At 38.7% G+C, this 18,286-nt stretch overlaps 1 protein-coding gene across 2 annotated transcripts in view; it reads right to left on the reverse strand.

The window, feature by feature from the left end:
- Positions 1-787: 787 nt before the first annotated feature.
- Positions 788-18,286, reverse strand: part of YTHDF2 (YTH N6-methyladenosine RNA binding protein 2) — a 30,318-nt gene continuing 12,819 nt past the window's right edge. Inside the window, exon 5 of one of the 2 annotated variants that reach the window (XM_045545742.1) lies at positions 788-1,641. In XM_045545742.1, coding sequence (XP_045401698.1) covers positions 1,567-1,641 — 75 coding nt within the window. In that variant the 3' untranslated portion in view covers positions 788-1,566. The remainder of the gene's footprint in view (positions 1,642-18,286) is intronic. The other variant, XM_045545741.1, reaches the window with a different exon arrangement.

The following is an 18,286-nucleotide window of genomic DNA, read 5'->3' on the forward strand; positions in this document are numbered from 1 at the left end:
AATTTGGAAGGAATATATTTCAAAAAGCTTGGGAGATACAAATATCCAGGAATAGAAATATTGTACTGGGCCTCTGGCAGGCAAAGAAAAGTTACGATTGGAAGTGTCAGCAATGATGCTAATTAGAAATCAGTATTTATTCATTTTATTGGCACCCTTGACTTTAGTAGCCTGGGCTAATGTAGAACAGAATGAATAAGTAATTTTAGAGCAAAACTGTCCAACAGTATTAAAACCCATTTCCAGAACCCTTTCTTAGTATAGATGTTATCGCACATTGAACTAGAATTGGAACATCTTAAGAGCTAAAAATCTTTAAGGCAGAGAAGCCTCCAAACCTTTGGGAATAAATAAGAATTAATGAAATGCCATTACAGTTGTAAGGTTCCCAAAGGCCCAAGCCTACTAAAATTTCATTTTTGGGGACCTGTATTCATGTGGAATACCGTCTAACCTCCTTTGTACCTAAGACAGCGGGCCAGATTCTATGGAGTTGTATTTAGCACAGTGCCTGGGGCCTAACAAACACAAATATGTGTTGAATGAATGCTTTAGCAATGACTCTACTTTCTCTGAGAAATATCCAGAAATAAAGCATTAAGAATACCAGCCCACTACGCTTTGCAGAGGTCATGGTTATCCAGCCCTGGGTACAAAGCAGGTCCAACTATTCCCTCTCAGGACAAACTCTCTAAAATTAGTTGCTGTCTCATCCCTCAGTAATCCTTATACTCCAAATCTTTCATAAAACATAGCAGATTCAAATAATACTAAAAAGTACTAGGAGTGATGCTCAACAGGATCTCACGTTTATTGAGAAGTGATTAATGGTAAAAAGAAAGGCAATGCCCTTTCCTCATTGGCTGAACAAGAAACTGAAGAAACATACACTACACGTTTTACAATGTTTTTCTCTTCCAAAATGCATTTCTGTAAACAAGTTTTTAACCACTGTTCTTAGCTTTGAAATCAAATTAATCCTGACTTAATCAGTATAATGTACAAGAACAGAACCACCCCTTAGGACTCCTAGTACTTTACTCTGAGTAACAAAGGGTCAGAGAAAATGAACCACCCTTAAAGACACAACCTTGGGGTAACACTGTGTTAAATTCTCCTAGACAAAAATTCTTCATAAAAATATTCTTCCAGTTAGGAAGGGAAAAACCAAATTCCCACTTTCTGGGGTGGATGCCCAAAACCTTTGCAACTCAAGTGTTCTCCAAGTGCAAATGTCAAAATGGGAGGAGGAAAGGGTTTAAAAATTAGAGAAAACTGTATGCACTTACGGACTTAAAAATCCGAAAAACATAGTAAAAAGACAAAAAAACAAAGCATTATGCTCTGAAATCACAACCAAAGCCAAAATAAAAGGGACATTTTTCACCTAAACTACCTAGAGGAATTTTTTGTTTAGTTTTTTCTTTTTCTTTTTTTTTTCATTTTCCAGTTAAGTCCTATGTCGTTTGTGAAATTCCAATATTTAAACTGCAAGTCTGCAATTGTCTCTGAAGTCAATGAAATTAAGAAAAAAGTCCTAATTCTCTTGAAGGTCATTTTTTCCTTTTAGGATATGCAGATGCAACCGTTGCTGCAGTCTGTGCAGAACTGCCTTTCATTTCCCACGACCTTGACGTTCCTACAGAGATAAGAAAAAAGGGAACTGGTTAGTTAAAACTTATCTGAACATGCTTAAAAATTAAAATTTCATAGATTAGCTCAATAGAAATTTAATTATTTATAGTAGGTAAATATTCCTTACAAATAAAAACTGGCTTTTACTTCTCATATTTTAAACCAAAACACTCAAGCATCCCAATTAGTACAAAATCACTTTTCTTTGACTTTATTTATTTTTGAGACAGAGTTTCACTCTGTCACCCTGGCTGGAGTGCAGTGGCAGGTACTCACAGCTCACTGCAGTTTAATATTCCTGGGCTCAAGCAATCCTCCTGCCTTAGCCTCCCAAAGTGCTGGGATTAGAGGTGTGAGCCACTGTGCTCGGCCTGCATTATCTCATCTTTTAAACAAACTTAGTTCCTCTTCATAATGTGCAATTAATTTTAAGTCCCATAAACACCTGTGTTCAATTATGCCTCAAAAATCTATCTGTGAATCTTAGCTACACAATAATACCAAGAGGACCAGTACAAGCTGTGTCTTTTTTTTTTTTTTTTTTGAGACAGAGTCTCACTCTGTTGCCCGGGCTAGAGTGAGTGCCGTGACATCAGCCTAGCTCACAGCAACCTCAAACTCCTGGGCTTAAGCAATCCTACTGCCTCAGCCTCCTGAGTAGCTGGGACTACAGGCATGCGCCACCATGCCCGGCTAATTTTTTCTATATATATGTTTAGTTGGCCAGATAATTTCTTTCTATTTTTTTCGTAGAGACGGGGTCTTGCTCTTGCTCAGGCTGCTCTCGAACTCCTGACCTTGAGCAATCCACCCACCTCGGCCTCCCAGAGTGCTAGGATTACAGGCGTGAGCCACCGTGCCCGGCCTCAAGCTGTGTCTTAATGTAAACCAATATGCCAGAAGGCTTGTTTTAAATGATGCAAATTATAAATGGTATTAGCTGCCTTAATCCCCTGATCAACATCAAGAAAGCACCATATTGATACAATTCAATCTGACTAAATTGTTCTATTTCCAAATACAGTTTTGATGTATACACAATAAGCTTATATATTCACAAATAAAGATACCACTGATCTCCTTAGAGACTGTAAGGATACTTAAGCATTCACATCAAATCATACTGATAAATTTGGAAACAGTAAAATAACTGTCAACGATTCACAAGATTTTAAACACTAGATAAAGTTTTTTTTTTTCATTAAACAAAAGTGTAGGCCAGGCACAGTGGCTCACATCTATAATCTCAGCACTCTGGGAGGCGTGGGCAGGAGGACAGCGAGGCCAAGAGTTTAAGGTTGCAGTGGGCTATGATGATACTATCTAGCCTGGGCAACAGAGACCCTGTCTCAAAAAAACTAGTAATAATAAAATAAAGTATACATTGGAAACAGTGAGAATTAGTAGGATTGTTCTTGAAGGTCCTCCCACTGGCCAAATCTGTCACTTGAGCATTACATAACATTAATGATACATAAACAACTATCATAGTAATATCTGAATCAGGCAAGAATTATCAATGAATGCTAAACCAAAAGGGTAAAACTTCAATGAGAGATAAGATACTTATATAGTCTCAAGCAATTTTCCCACATATTAAAAGGAAAAAATAGTAACTTTATAGAGGAGAATCTGGTAGACAGCACCTTACACAAGTGAGCAAAGTTAACATTACCAATAATGGTATAAACAGACATCTTGTATCTCCTAGTATGATGCACTGAGAAAGACAACATCACTTGAAACAGTGAAGACTGAAAGACTGAGGAGACCTGAAACCAAATGTTACTCAACTGGAACCTGGACAACAAACAACTGCTATTAGGGACATTAACACAACTAGTAAAGTCTGAATGAATCTCTGTGGTTAACAGCATTGTGTCAATGTTAAATTTCTCGATTTTGATAAATGCACTGTGGTTATATAAGTGCACATCTTTGTTCTTGGGAACTACACACCAAAATATTTAGGAGAAAGGACATTGATGTCTGGACCTTAACTCTCAAATGATTACAAAAAAAAACTATTACATACACATTCCCAAAAAGGATGATAGAGAAAATGTGGCAAGATACTACATTGGTAAATCTGGGTGAAAAGTCTGAAAGTATTTCAAAATAAAAATTGGGGGGGATGAGTTTTCATGTAATCTCTCTGCAAAAAAATTGAGTTCACTAAAGTTATGTTTATTATTTTATTTTTTAAAGTCTACTCAACAGCTTTCATAAATCTTTTGGAATAAAAAGGACAGGAGGTTCTAATTCAAGAACTTTTTTTTTTTTTTGAGACAAGGTCTCAACTCTGTCACCTGGGCTAGAGCGTAGTGGCATCAACATAGCTCACCGCAACCTCAGACTCCTAATAAACTCAAGCAATCCTCATACCTCAGCCTCTCCAGTAGCCAGGAGTATAGGCGTGCCCAACTACGCCTGGGTATTTTTTTCTTTTTTCTGGGGTAGAGAGAGACGGGGGGTCTCACACTTGCTCACGCTAGTCTCAAACTCCTGGCTTCAAACAATCCTCCTGCCTTGGCCTCCCAAAGTGCTAGGATTACAGGCGTGAGCCACCACAATCGGCCAAGGACCATTATTTTTAACCACTTTTTGACATGCAAACTTTTTAAGTTTCTATAAAAGACTTCTCTTAGAGCAGTTCTTTCACTTTTGTGACTATTTCCTATTACCACTGGGAATAATTCCACTAAGTGCTTTGACAATTCATGGTCAAAGAGCTTCACTTGTGGGTAGGTCAGCTGTATTTATTTACATTTCTGATCAACCAAATCTACCATGGCAAAATTTAATAAAGAAAAAGCAAGCAGGAAAAAAGATGAAACAGATGGGTTGGGCGTGGTGGCTCACACCTGTAATCCTAGCACTCTGGGAGGCTGAGGCGGGAGGATTGCTTGAGCTCAGGAGTTCGAGACTAGCCTGAGCAAGAGTGAGACCTCGTCTCTACTAAAAATAGAAAGAAATGATTTGGACAGCTAAAAATATATATAGAGAAAAAAATTAGCCAGGCACGGTGGCGCATGCCTGTAGTCCCAGCTACTCGGGAGGGTGAGGCAGAAGGATTGCTTGAGCCCAGGAGTATGAGGTTGCTGTGAGCTAGGCTGACGCCACGGCACTCTAGTCAGGGCAAAAGAGCAAGACTCTGTCTCAAAAAAAAAAAAAAAAAAAAAAAACAAAGAGGAGACAGACGATGGATGTATAATAAAGGGAGAAGAGCACTAAAAGCAAACATGGACCTCTAATTGATCCAAATCCCAGTCAGAATTGCCATAGGTACAACATACGTTTGTGTTCAGTTGGATACATAAGCTTTTATATATGAAGATGCTATGGCTCACTGTAGCAATGGAAGTGGTGTGGCAAAAGTTGGTTTTCCTTATGATGCTGTCATGTGGAGCCTGTCTGCCATTCCTCTAACCTAGTGCTCCTAGAGCCATGTACAGGCAGCTGAAAATCTGTAGTCTTGAGAAATGTCATAGTGAGATCTACAGTGGGAGCAGGATGGAGTGACCAGTCCAGCTTAAGTTCCTGTCATGGAATGGCTGTCCATGGGTACAAAGAGGTAAACACAACATACTAAAAGCTCAAACACAAAATTAATTATAAAGCCCCAGTTAAACAGAATCTGCCCCAAAGCTAAGAAGAGTAAGGGAAGATGGCATTCCTAGGTCTAAAAGTAGGTAATAAGCAAAAACAGCAGAGAAAATACCTGTCAAAAAATTTCCACTAGGACAGTTATTCCGAATCTTTAAATAAAGATAAATTTGGCCGGGCGTGGTGGCTCACGCCTGTAATTCTAGCACTCTGGGAGGTCGAGGCAGGGAGATCGCTCAAGGTCAGGAGTTCAAGACCAGCCTGAGCAAAAGTGAGACCCCCGTCTCTACTAACAGAATAGAAAGAATTAGCTGGATAACTAAAAATATATAGAAAAAATTAGCCGGGCCTAGTGGCGCATGCCTGTAGTCCCAGCTATTCAGGAGGCTGAGGCAGAAGGATCGCTTGAACCCAGGAGTTTGAGGTTGCTGTGAGCTAGGCTGATGCCATGGCACTCTACCCAGGCAACAGAGCAAGACTCGGTCTCAAAAAAAAAAAAAAAATAGATAGATAGATAGATTTAAGCCAGACGAGGTGGCATTGCACTTGCAGTCTCAGCTACATGGGAGGCTAAGACAACAGGATCTAAGCTTAAGCCCAGGAGTTTGAGGCAGTAATGCACTATGACTATGCCTGTGAATAGCCACTGTACTGTAGCCCAGAAAACACAGTGAGAGCCCCACCTCTTAAAAAAAAAAAAAAAAAGATATTAAATAAGAATGAACTAGAAGACATTTCTAGCCCTCAATATCTGATCTGTGGCTTAAATAACTAAAAGTAATGCCCACACCACTCTATCCACCCACTCCACTTCAGCCCCTTCTCACATACATTCAGTAAATCTGCCTATTTGGCTTTCCTCTATTTAGCATATTATCCCTCCTACGTACTACTGCGTTGTCCTATCATTCCTCTCCCTCCACTTTTAAGTGAGCCATAAAATGAAGCATATTCATATTTATTTGAATATAATTTCATTAACTTTAAAATCTGATAAATGTTTATGCCCACCCATAAATTAAATCTAGATAGCCCAACTAATTTTTCCTATGCCCCTCATGGGCCTTGATAGAAAAGAACACAAAGTTCAGTGTCCCTGGCTGATAACACAGAATGCTTAGATAGGCTAACATGAAAAAACTGCGATTATATTAAAATCACTTTCATTGTTTTATATGGTTTATAGAATCAATCTTTATAGTCTCCAGTGCTGTCAATTAGAGTTCAATCAGTCTAATGGCAGATAGACTGAGTTACATAGAATATTCTGACTCCGACAGGCAAAGGAACAGTGTTTTTTAACCACTTTTCCAATTTAAATGATACAATATTTTATTAAAGCTATCTTCTATCTTCTCATTCCCTCTTGAGCTTTTCTAGGTGCAGAATGGACATTTCAGTTGGACTGAATTTCTGGGAACTGAAGTAGTAGCACAAGGATGAAATAAATGCATTAATTATCTTTTCCACCCTCTAATTCTTTCCCAAGACTGTTAATTAGTCGCTTAATGCCTATGTACATTTCAATGAAAGGGCCAGGTGTAAAAAGCCTGAAAATATTCAGTCCCTGAATGATAAATCTGACCAGTCATTTCTCAAATGAGAACAAAAAGCAAGATAAATAGATAAATTAAGATTTTCTGGTGTAACTGAAAGTAAAATCCAAAAACACTAGTTCCAAACCAAGTGAAATGGTTTGCCAGGCTTGACTATTCTCAAAATCATTCTTTGGCTCTACACTAAGAAATAACATCTGAACCGAAACTAATTTCTCCCCAACAAAACCAATTTCTCAAAACGCTTTGGAATACTGATTTTAGCTGGTATTATAATGGTATTAGAATACAATTAGGCAAATGTTTTTAATGGTTCTTCAAACCCACCCCCACCAAGGATATTCTGCATTTAACAGGTAAATTCAGAGAGAAATGAAGTAATCATTAGAATACGCTTTCCACTTACCTAATAAATATTTTGTCCAACTCCCCTTTCAAAAAATTTCTAATCTAACCATCCTCAGTACTTCCATAACACTCTAGTACAAGCTACTGTCATCTCTCACCGGAACTTTACCACACTCTTTAACGGATCTTCCTGCTTTGACTCCTGTCCTTTCAGTCTATTCCAAGGATTAGATCCCACAAGGGAAACCCAGCAGTACTATTAAGTACCATGCCAAAAGTTACTGAACTTTATGACTGATCCAAATAAGGGGTGTTGGGGGCTGTGCACCTGAGATTATGAATAACAATCATTCATAAAAGCCCTGTGTACAAACACCTCATTTATACAATCATGCTCTGCATAATGGCATTTTAGTCAACTGACCACATATACAAGGGTGGTCCCATTAGGATTATAATGGACCTGAAAACTTCTTATCACCTGGTGATACAGTCGTCATAACAACATAGCACAATACATTATTCATTTGTTTGTGGTGATCCTGGTGTAAACAAACGTACTGCACTGCCAGTCATAAAAGTATAGCACATAAAATTATGTACCATACATAATACTTGATAATAAACAACTATGCTACTGGTCTACATATTTATTATACTTCAGTTATTTTAGAATATATTCCTGATGCTTTTTTTAAAAAAAAGCTAATTGTAAAACAGCCTCAGGCAAGTCCTTCAGGAGGTACTCCAGAAGAAAGCACTGTTATAGGAGATGACTGCTCCATGTAAGTTGCTGCCCCTGAAGACCTCTCAATGGGACAAGATGTGGAGATGAAGACAGTGATATTGATGATCCTGACCTCTGTGCAGGTCTAGGCTAATGTGTGTTTGTGACTTAGTTTTTAACACAAGTTTAAAAAGTGTAAAAAACAAATTAAGCCAGGCATGGCTCACTCCTGTAACCTTAGCACTCAGGGAGGCCGAGGCCAGAGGATCCCTTGAGGTCAGGAGTTCGAGACCAGCCTCAGCAAGAGTGAGACCCTGCCTCTACTAAAAATAGAAAGAAATTAGCTGGACAACTAAAAAATATAGAAAAAATTAGCCGGGCATGATGGCACACGCCTGTAGTCCCAGGCTACTCAAGAGGATCCCTTGAGCCCAGGAATTTGAGGTTGCTGTGAGCTATGATGATGCCATTGCACTCTAGCCTGGGCAACAGAGTGAGACTGTCTCAAAAAAAAAAAAAAAAATTAAATAGAAAAAAGCTTATAGAATAAGGATGTAAAGGCAATACTTTTGTACAGGTTTATGTGTGTGTTTTAAACATGAGTCAAAAAGTTTTAAAAAAATTTAAAGGTTTATAAAGTAGTTACAGTAAGCTATGGTTCATTTATTATTGAAGGAAGAAAAGTTTTTGTTAATTTAGTGGAGCCTAAGTGTACAGTGTTTATAAAGCCTACAGTAGAGTACATTAACATACTTGGCTTTCACATTTGCTCACCACTCACTCATCCAGAGCAATTAATTTTCAGTCCTGTACACTACATTCATAAGTGCCCTATACAGGTATACCATTTATCTTTTATACCATATTTTTACTGTACCTTCTCTATGTTTAGACACAAATATTTACTGCTGTGTTACAACTGCCTACAGTAGTCAGTATACTACTGAGTGACTTGCAGCCTATGAGCAATATAGGCTATGCCACATAGCCTAAGTATGTAGTGAGCCATACCTTCTAGAATTGTGTAAGTACACTCTATATGTTTGCACAATGAAATCACCTGACAGCATTTCTTAGAACATATGCCTCCATTGCTAAGCAACACATGACTGTATACACATTTAATCTCAACAGCCTAATGAGGTATTTTCCCTAACTTTTAAAGATACATAGGCTCAGCCAGGTATGGCGACTCACACCTAGTGCTACGATTACCTAGCACTTTGGGAGGCCAAGGCAGGAGGATTGCTTGAAGCCAAGAGCTCGAGACCAGCCTAAACAAGAGGAGACTCTGTCTCTACAAAAAACAGAAAAATTAGCCAGGTATGGTGGTGTGCACCTGTAGTCCCAGCTACCTGGGAGGCTGAGGCAGAAGGATTGCTTGAGCCCAGGAGTTTGAGGTTGCAGTGAGCTATGATGACACCACTGCACTCTAGCCCAGGTGACAGAGTGAGACTTTGTCTTCAAAAAAAAAAAAGAAAAAAAGATATTTAGGCTCAGAGAATTTACATGCTCAACAGTGACAGTGGCAAATATGAAACCAAGTCTTCCTCCAGAGCCCAGGCCTTTCACTAGTATACATATGATATGGTAACAAGATGACAAAATCCACAATTCATACTCTTAATATTATCCTAATATTTATAACCCTATCTCATGGAGGAAAAAAATGAAACATCAGATGTAATGTGCTTAACAGAACAGAATCCTGTCCCACATCCAAAAAACTGATCGCCTTTTAAAAACACCTTTAATATCACCATTTGGGCAACTTCAGGCTAGCTAGCTAGTGGCAACCAAATCTTCTAGCTTAAAATTATCTAACAACTCCCTAAAAAAGTAATATGCTCACAAGAAGAAAGATACAATAAAAGGAACACTAACAAGATTATAACATGAAGTTAAATACACGTGTAGGATTATTAAGCCAAAGACACTGCCATATTTTAGTGGCCAAAAAGTACAATGAATTAACTAGAGTCGTAATACTATAGCTAATAAAAAATGGGATTTTACTCCAAAAACCTTTTCAGCCTTAAGGCAGGCTATAGTACCGAACAAAAAAAGTACAGCCGGTCAGGCATCGTGGCTCACGCCTGTAATCCTAGCACTCTGGGAGGCCGAGGAGGCAGGATCGCTAGAGGTCAGGAGTTTGAGACCAGCCTGAGCAGGAGTGAGACTCCGTCTCTACTAAAAATAGAAGAAACTAGCTGGGCATGGTGGCGCCTGCCTGTAGTCCCAGCTACTCGGGAGGCTGAGGCAGAAGGATCGCTTGAGCCCAGGAGTTTGAGGTTGCTGTGAGCTAGGCTGACGCCACTGCACTCTAGCCTGGTCAACAGAGCAAGACTCTATCTCAAAAAAAAAAAAAAAAAAAGTACCACCAGGCTTATCAGATACATGTGAATTATAACACTGTTTCTAATGATGAAGATAAGACTAGTAGGTTAAGAGAATATACTTTCTATAGGTAGAGGGATGAGACACTACAGTTCAAAGAAACTTCAGAAACCAAACATGTAGGAAAAATAAGCATAAGGACTTTGAAACGGGAAAGGGGGGTGCATACAGGGAGACAGGACACTAGTGACATACACAGTAGGCCAGGAGTTCTCAAACTTTAGAATGCAAGAGAATCACCTGTAGAGCTGATAAAATGCAGATTCCAAGGTCTCATCTACTGCTCATTCAGCAGGTGAGGGAGGACAATAATCTCAATGAAAGAACTCTCAGATGATAATTTGTACAAACGGAGAAACTTTTCTTCAATCATTTCTAACCCTGTAAGAAATAACTAAGGGGCTTACTAAATAACATTTCTAATTTATTAATTCTGGAAGTAGAGCCTAAGTATCAATGTTTTTTAAACTTTCCAGGTAACTCAAAAGTTGTCTTAAATCAGTACTGTTTTTCTGGAATTTATACACTGAAGCTCTCACCCAAGTCCACTCTGCTCCCCTCCTCAATACTTTGCAGGCCCCCGACCACAAGGAACTCTTGCCATAAATGACTTTGAATTAGCCAAAAACCTGTCTGGGCGCTAATCCTAGCTCTGCCATTGAAGTGAGATACTTTGTAGTTTATGTATAAAATGAGTAGGGTAGACTTAAACCTTCCCACTCAATTTTTATAAGCTGTCAGTGTGCATTATCCAGAACTATTTGCACTCTTCCTTATTCCTGCTGCTTGTAATTAGCAGCAGTTTTTACAACCTTCAGCAAATGGTCATGAAGGTTATATAGAGATCTAATTTGCTCCATTTTCATACTTACAATGGGAAGATTAAAACTGAGTGCTTAAATAAAGATTTAAGTTTCATTTAATTATTTTCTCCTCATATGCCCACAGAGGTAAAGTGAGTACAGGCATTAGCAGATACTAGGAACACTGCTGTTAGCAATTTTAAATGACAAATGTGAACATGTAGCATGGCCTGAGAACAAAAACAGCTTTGGGCCAAAACAAATTCCAGTTCTACTTCCTAGCTAGTGATCTTGAGAAAGTTATTCCTTTTTGAATCTCAATTCCCTAATTGTAAAATGAAGATAATCTTCACCATTTTACAGGATTATTACAAGAGACTAGAGATATATGAAAAGTACCTTATACATGTCTTGCAAGTGCCTAAATATGGGTAAATACCTGAAGTGTTAAGGAAAAGAATGCAGGATAAAATAAATACTATACACAATATGATTTTAACTGTATAAACTAATTGCGTAGGTAAAGATAAGAAGGAAAAATGCCAAAAAGAGTGGTTTTGTCATAGTAGAATTATGGGTGATTTTTCTTTCATTTTCTAAGCTTTGTATCATTTGGTTATATTTTTACAATGAAAAACAAATGCAAATAGAAAGTTTGCACAGTGCCAAGTTTTCTTTTTTACATGCAAACACTTGAAAAGTTCTATATGCTATCCACACCTTACCAAAAAAGTTCACATGAAATTAAGAGCTTATATAAGTCTACCTTTTCTAAAAAGCTTTATGTATTACACAACTGATATGGCCAGAATTCGAATTTTGACATATGCAGCAGGCAGACTACTGAACATCTCATAAGTACCACCAGAAATTACAACAGCAAGTTCAGATTTAGGTGGAAAGGGCAACTGCTTGCCTTTTTCTCCCTCCCTATCCAATAGCTCACATTCAGGGATTAGTCACGCTTTTCCTTCATCTTTCCACTACCTTTTCCTACCCATCCTTCCAGACCTAATTCAAATTAAGTCTTCCATAAAAATTTTCGGATGATTCTGGCCCTAACTGGTCTTGCTATTCTTTTCTTCTGTACTTTGTCCCCTCTACTGTAAAATTAGCACTTTAATCTATGCTGTCCTATACTGTTTCATTTTATATTAATGTCATAATTCCTTGATAACTTCTCCCTATGGCTAACTGGAGTGATTTACATAAGTTCAATAGAGACTGTTTATTCAGCAAGGGAGGAAACCATTAGGACACTATTTATTGCACCAGTTGTTGGAACTAGAATTTGGTCCAGGAGGTGGCAGCAGCATGCAAATTTAAACTATTACCTGCTTCCGTGCTGGTGAAAGAAAGGATGATCTGAGCTGCTAACTGGCAGAGGCTTTCTCCTTGCTCAATTACAGACTTATAGAAATGGTAAATGTAGAAAAGCAGGAAGATATTACCTTTTGTTTGTTCTATTTCAGGGAACACAGCTTTTTCTCCTCCTCTACATAAACTCCTGAAGAACTACAGAAAACAGTCCTTTCTCACACTGTCCCTTAAAATAGTGCAAAGCCAATACTATAGCCTTCCCTATCTCCCTCCTGGGAAATTCGTCTTCCTCACCCCTCCACATCCGCCCTAGAAGAGATGCTGAACCTACAGAATCCTCATACTTCTCCATTCTCAAAATTGATTACCCTACTCTCAACTTCACCCCTCAATTTTTAAAAATTCATGTCATTTAAGCCTGGTGCCAGATGCTCATACCTATAATCCTGGCACTTTGGGAAGCCAAGGGGGGAAGATCACTGGAGGCCAGGAGTTAGAGACCATCCTGAGCACAATGGAGACATCATCGCTACAAAAGTATAGAAAAATTAGCCGGGTGTGGTGGTGCATGCCTGTAGTCCCAGACCCTCAGGAGGCTGAGAAAGAAGGATTGCTAGAGCCCAGGAGGGTTTGAGGTTGCAGAGTTATATTGATGCCACTGCACTCTAGCCCGGAAGACAGAGCAAGACCCTGTCTCCCAAAAAAAAAAAAAAAAAAAAAAATGCATGTCATCTATTAAGTTTCAAATGATGAGATGCTTCAGGGATGGGGGAAGGAAGCTGAGCATGTAAAATTATCATTTATGAAGTTCTGAGTAAGGTTTTGTTTAGGGGAAAAAAGAATTCCAATGCTAAAAAGTTTTAAAACTATTATGGGAGTAATCTTTATACCTGGCAGGTAACCATACTGTCTCATACCTGAGTGGTTCTTGTTTTAAATTATTCAGAGTAGATACTAAATGATTCCAATGTGGCCAACTAGCCCTTGCCCCACAATGTTTAAGTTTGGAAAGATGGCAGTCCTCTCTGGATCAATCTTTTTAGCCAAATCGAAATCAGAATATTTCTATCTTTCATAGTCATTGTATTTCAGACATTTTTATAATTTATCAAAACAGCCCATACTAGGCCAAAAAAAAGTGATCTTACTTCATTCTAAGGCTTGGAACAGACAGATTTAAATATACTAAGACTCTGCAGGTGGAGGGAGTTGGAAAGATAAACACATGCATAGTCTTTTGAATGAAGTGTGGAAAGCAAAACCTTCAAACCCCTAACAGCAAAGCAATCTTTTATTCAACAGACATCACTGGCATGGGCAGTCATCTGTTACCACTCTGCAGCCTCTGAATAAATTGATTATACCCTACTGCTTGAAGTTCTATTCAAGATACAGGTTGCATATCCCTTATCTGAAAAGCTTGGGAGACCAGAGACCAGAAGTGTTTGGATTTTAGATTTTTTCAGACTTTGGAATATTTGCAGATACATACCAGTTGAGTAGACCTAATCTGAAAATCTGAAATCTCAAATGCTCCAAATGACCATTTGAGTGTCATGTCAGTGCTCAAAGTTTGGGATTTTGGAGCATTTTAGAGTTTCAAATTAGGGACACTCAACCTGGATAACCCTTTTCCTTGTTTTTTTTTCTTTTTTAAAAAAAGAGACAGGGTCTCCTGCTGCCCAGGCTGGAGTTCAGTGGCACAATCATAGCTCACTGCTGCAACCTCAAACACCTGGGCTCGAGTGATCCCTGTCTTAGCCTCTGAGTAGCTAGGAGGTACAGGTGAGCACCACTACACCTGGCTAATTTTTCTTTCTTTCTTCTTTTTTTCTTTTTTTTAAGAGATAGGGTCTTGCTGATCTTGATTCCTGGCATCAAGCAATCCTCCCATTGTGGCCTCCCTTAAAGCACAAGGATTATAGGCATGAGCCACCATGCTCAGCCTATCTTGTTCTCCTTCTAAAGTGTACACAAAATTTTATTCTTTCTGGAGATTCTTTCCTTAGTCCTTTTCTCACTCCCTGTTGGCTCTGGAACCACACTGCAGAATTAGAAATAACAATTCTAATCCTGGTGTCACTTTGCAAAGTTACTTACTGTTTTCTGTGTTAAAGTATCTTCAGCAGTAAAACTGAAAGAGTTGGTTGCATCTACACTTCACAAGGACAGGAGAATTAAATGAAAACTTACATAAAAGTATGTATTCAAGACAGCTGTACGATAGACACTGTACAGAGCATTCAGTAATTGTTAGCCATTTTTATTACCAATACTCTTGAATAATCATGGAATACACTCTACCATGCCTCTACCTATATTAAGAGTTGAAAATTTTCCAAGTTTCTGTCAATAGATCTCTCTTCCGAGCGCCAGATCCCCACTAACTACCTACTATCACCTTGCTGTACACCACAGGCACCCCAAACACTATTTCCAAAAGCCAACACATCTCCAAATCCTAACCCTAAACTGCTGCTCCTACCATATTATCTAATTTTTTAAAACCTAGTCGGCAACTGTCTACTACATTCTTCAGCTTCCCATTCCCATTGTCTTGGTACAGGCCCTCATTGTCTTTTTCACCCAGACTATTGTAAAAGTATTATCATTTAGTCTGAGCCACTTACCCACCTACCTCTCTTCAATTAACAGATGTTTCAGTAAGTTGCTAACCTGAATTTCCCTTTCTCTATCTATAAATATAGGTTACTCTCTCCCAGGGTTGGTGTGGGGATTAAAGACTTTGAAAGTGTATAGCATAATGCCTAACAAAGTCAGTGCTCAAATGTATTTTATCCTTCCCATCCTCCAACTGTTGCTCCCTAATAAACTACCCTCCCCTGTAACCCAACCAAAACAACAGTATAGGATAAAATTCTGAAACGCTTCATATAATGAGTTCAACTAATCCCTCCAGCTTTATCACTAACCATTCCATACCACGTTAAACTTCCCATCACTCTGAAAACATACCATAAGCACTCATAAGACCATGGTAGGTTTTTTTTTTTGTTGTTAAAGACAGAATCTCACTGTCACCCAGGCTGGAGTGCAATGGCCCAATCATAGCTTACTTTAACCTTGACCTCTGCCTCAGCCTCTCCAAGTGCTGGGATTACAGACACCACATCCAGCCAATACCATGTTTTTGAAAATACTGTCTCCTCTTCCTAAAATGCCCTTCTTCCCCACTTTTCTGATTGGCAAACTCCACATATCACAAAATGGCCCACCGGCTTTGGGTTATAGAGACTTGGTGGCTCTCCAGGTATAGTACCAATATATTTTAGCATTTATTTATTAAGACAAAACTGAAAATAAAGATATATCAGAACTTCACTGGTTCAGTGTTTTGAGCAAGTTCTTTGCTAAGTTAGACAAGGATTTTTCAAATACTAGAAGAATATTTCCTCAGATTTTTGCATTATTCAAAAAAAACTACAAGCTACAGACACGACACACTTAAATTTAATCTGAATTAATATTTTCTCCATCACTGGGAAGTCTAGGCAATCAATAAAAATTAAATTCTGGCTGGGTGCGCTGGCTCACACCTGTAATCCTTGCACTCTGGGAGGCTGAGGGGGGAGGATCGCTCGAGGTCAGGAGTTCCAGACCAGTCTCAGCAACAAGATCCCGTTCTCTACCAAAAACAGAAAAAATTAGGTGGCCCACTCACTCAGGAGGCTGAGGGAGGAGGACTGCTTGAGCCCAGGAGTTTGAAGTTGCTGTGGGCTACGGTAATGCCACAGCATTCTAGCTAGCACTGTCTCAAAAAAATAAATAAATCCTGATCTGTACATGGTGTTTGCCAATTTCTACAATGTAAATAACAGTTGATTTCAGATTACCAATACGGTATCACTGAATGTGGGGCTGAGAATAACAGCACATTATATACTGCTACAATAGATGTGAATAACCTCAAGAGTAACGCATTTGAACATTTATTGCTGTTTAATACAATGGTATTTAATTCTGTTTATGTAATTGCAATACTACAAACTAGTTTATAATGTAATTTAATGTACATAAAAAGGTATTTAAAAACACCTTTTAATGCACAATATTTAACTGTAACTTTTTATTTGTTTAATGACTGTTTAACCAATAGCTTGCTAAAATTCCTGAAAACTAAACAGTTGGCTCTCAACTAGCCAGCTCCAGCACATCACTGGAGAGTTATGTTGAAATATCAACTCCACCACTTATTAGCTATAAGAGCTTAGACAAATAACCTCTAAACTTCCTTCTTCGTATGAAATGTGAGGATATTAGATAACTAAGCTTTTGTGTGCACTATATGCCAAGCACTGTGTTGTCATTTGAGTGCTCTATTATTCTATATGACATGGTTCAAAAGTTACCTCCCTCCATGAAGCCTTCCTTAATTTCCCAAAATTTCACTCTTCTCCAGAAAGCCAAGAATTTCTTCATTCCTCCATTACATCTCTTATCCCACGTTTTATCCATTTTTTTTGTCCTCCTAACACAACACTGTCTGCTCCTAAGGCAAAGATGGTGCCTTGTTTAAAATGTTCCATCCCAGCAATTAACACAAGCATTTGTTGAAAGACGGATATAAAGGGCATGGTTCAAAGAGATCTAAATTCAATGTCATCTATTGTCTTCTAGTCCTCCTGTAAGGAGGCTGCAGAAAGAGGCATTTTACCTATCCACAGAACAAGGAAAGTGACAAATAATACAAACAATTTCCTCAACCCTTTTGGCAGAAAGACAAATATATATATCTGCAAGACAGCAGTAGACATACGTGATCCTAGGATTTTACAAAGAAAGTTCAGGTTTATAATTCAGATTTTTAAAAAAAGATGCCACTTGGTGGGCTTTCAGGACAAAAAATTAAAAAACAAACAAAAAAAAACCCACCTAACACCGCAGGATGCCTACCCACCAGCTGTGAAGAGACAACTTAAAACAGTGAGTGGTGGGGTGGGGAAATGCTAAATGGGAACCAACAATATCCCAGTTATGTACTTCCTCAGGATTTAATGGGAATACATTTGATTAAAGTGATGCTTTCTTCCTGACTTTGATACCACAAAAACTTACATTTTTAAAAGCTGAAAATGGGCCAAGCATGGTGGCTCACACCTCTAATCCTAGCACTGTGGGAGGCCAAGGCGGGAGGATCGCTTGAGGTCAGGAGTTCAAGACCAGCCTCAGCAAAAGTGAGACCTGGTCTCTACTAAAAATAGAAAGAAATTAGCTGAGCAACTAAAATAGGAAAAAAAAAACTAGCCAGGCATGGTGGCACATGCCTGCAGTCCCAGCTACTTGGGAGGCTGAGGTAGGAAGATCGCTTGAGCCCAGGAGTTTGAGGTTGCTGTGAGCTAGACTGACGCCAGGGCACTCTAGCCCAGGCCACAGAGCGAAGACTGTCTATTAAAAAAAAAAGCTGAAAATGGACCCAAGGTGATTACCTTAAGTATTTCTAAGTGACTAAATGCCCAAATTAAAGGGTTAGCAGGTGAAAAATGATTATAAGGAAAACAAACTTCCTTATAAAGAGAAACCTTACTTGTGCTAACGATATAGGAAGACTTGGATTTAAAAAAAAAAGTCTAAACTGGGCAAAGTGGCTCAGCTCAATTCTGTAGTCCCAGCTACTCCGGAGGCTGAGGCAGTAGGATGGCTTTGGACTAGGAGTTCAAGGATGCAGTGAGCTATGATCATACCACTGTACACCAGCCTGGGCTACAGAGCAAGACCCCATCACTTTAAAAAAACAAAAAAGCCCAAAAAATCCAGCGTGTATCCCGGATGTCAAAAAGACATGTTCAACTATCACATAATTTAAAAAAATAAAAAAAATAAAAAAAATCTTTTTTAGAAGAAGTATTTCTCCTAAATAATCACTTCTAAATTCC

Source organism: Lemur catta, chromosome 3 (assembly GCF_020740605.2).
Source record: "Lemur catta isolate mLemCat1 chromosome 3, mLemCat1.pri, whole genome shotgun sequence".
NCBI classification, from domain to species: Eukaryota; Metazoa; Chordata; class Mammalia; order Primates; family Lemuridae; genus Lemur; species Lemur catta.